At 61.1% G+C, this 561-nt stretch overlaps 1 protein-coding gene across 1 annotated transcript in view; it reads right to left on the bottom strand.

The window, feature by feature from the left end:
• Positions 1-235: 235 nt before the first annotated feature.
• LOC104617986 (dnaJ homolog subfamily B member 1-like) overlaps positions 236-561 on the bottom strand; it is a gene marked incomplete at its 3' end in the record, with an annotated part of 559 nt that continues 233 nt past the window's right edge. Inside the window, 2 exon segments of the mRNA XM_010283456.1 lie at positions 236-557; positions 559-561. The exon segment at positions 559-561 is cut by the window's right edge and continues 233 nt beyond it. Of these exon segments, the coding sequence (XP_010281758.1) occupies positions 236-557; positions 559-561 (325 nt within the window).

The following is a 561-nucleotide window of genomic DNA, read 5'->3' as shown; positions in this document are numbered from 1 at the left end:
CCCCGTCACGCGTGTCCCTACCACCCACCAACTGCCCAACCACCCTTGGTCCCCACCACCCAACCACTTGTCACCTCCCCACCTCCAAAGCCAAGAGCCCAGACCCCACGCGTCACGTCCCCACCACCACCAAGCCCAACCCACCCCGACATCCCCACCAAGACCAAAACCGACCTGCCCCTGCTGTCCCCACCACCGAGCCCAGCCCACCTGTTTTGACCACCCACCCACCCACCTCACGGAGGCTGATCTTCGCCGGGTAGACAATGTCCGAGCCCTCCCGGCGGAAGACGCCATGGGGTTTGTCTTTGAGGACGAAAACAACGTCAGCGGGGATGTTGTTGGGGGTCTGGTCGCCCTCCTTGGGGAACGTGATCTTGGTGCCCTCCTTCCAACCCCGCTTCACCTCGATGGTGAGGATCTTGTCCTCGTTACGCACCGTCTTCCCATCTGGGTTGAGACGCTTGTGGGAAATCTTCATCTTTTTGGTGCACCCACTGTAGATCTCCTCCAGGGAGACCTTCAGGTCATAGAGAACCGGGGGGTCTTGCTTACGGCAGG

Source organism: Phaethon lepturus, unplaced genomic scaffold (genome assembly GCF_000687285.1).
Source record: "Phaethon lepturus isolate BGI_N335 unplaced genomic scaffold, ASM68728v1 scaffold39333, whole genome shotgun sequence".
Lineage (NCBI taxonomy): Eukaryota > Metazoa > Chordata > Aves > Phaethontiformes > Phaethontidae > Phaethon > Phaethon lepturus.
The sequence above is the reverse complement of the archived record's forward strand: the minus strand, read 5'-3'. Positions and strand labels throughout refer to the sequence as shown.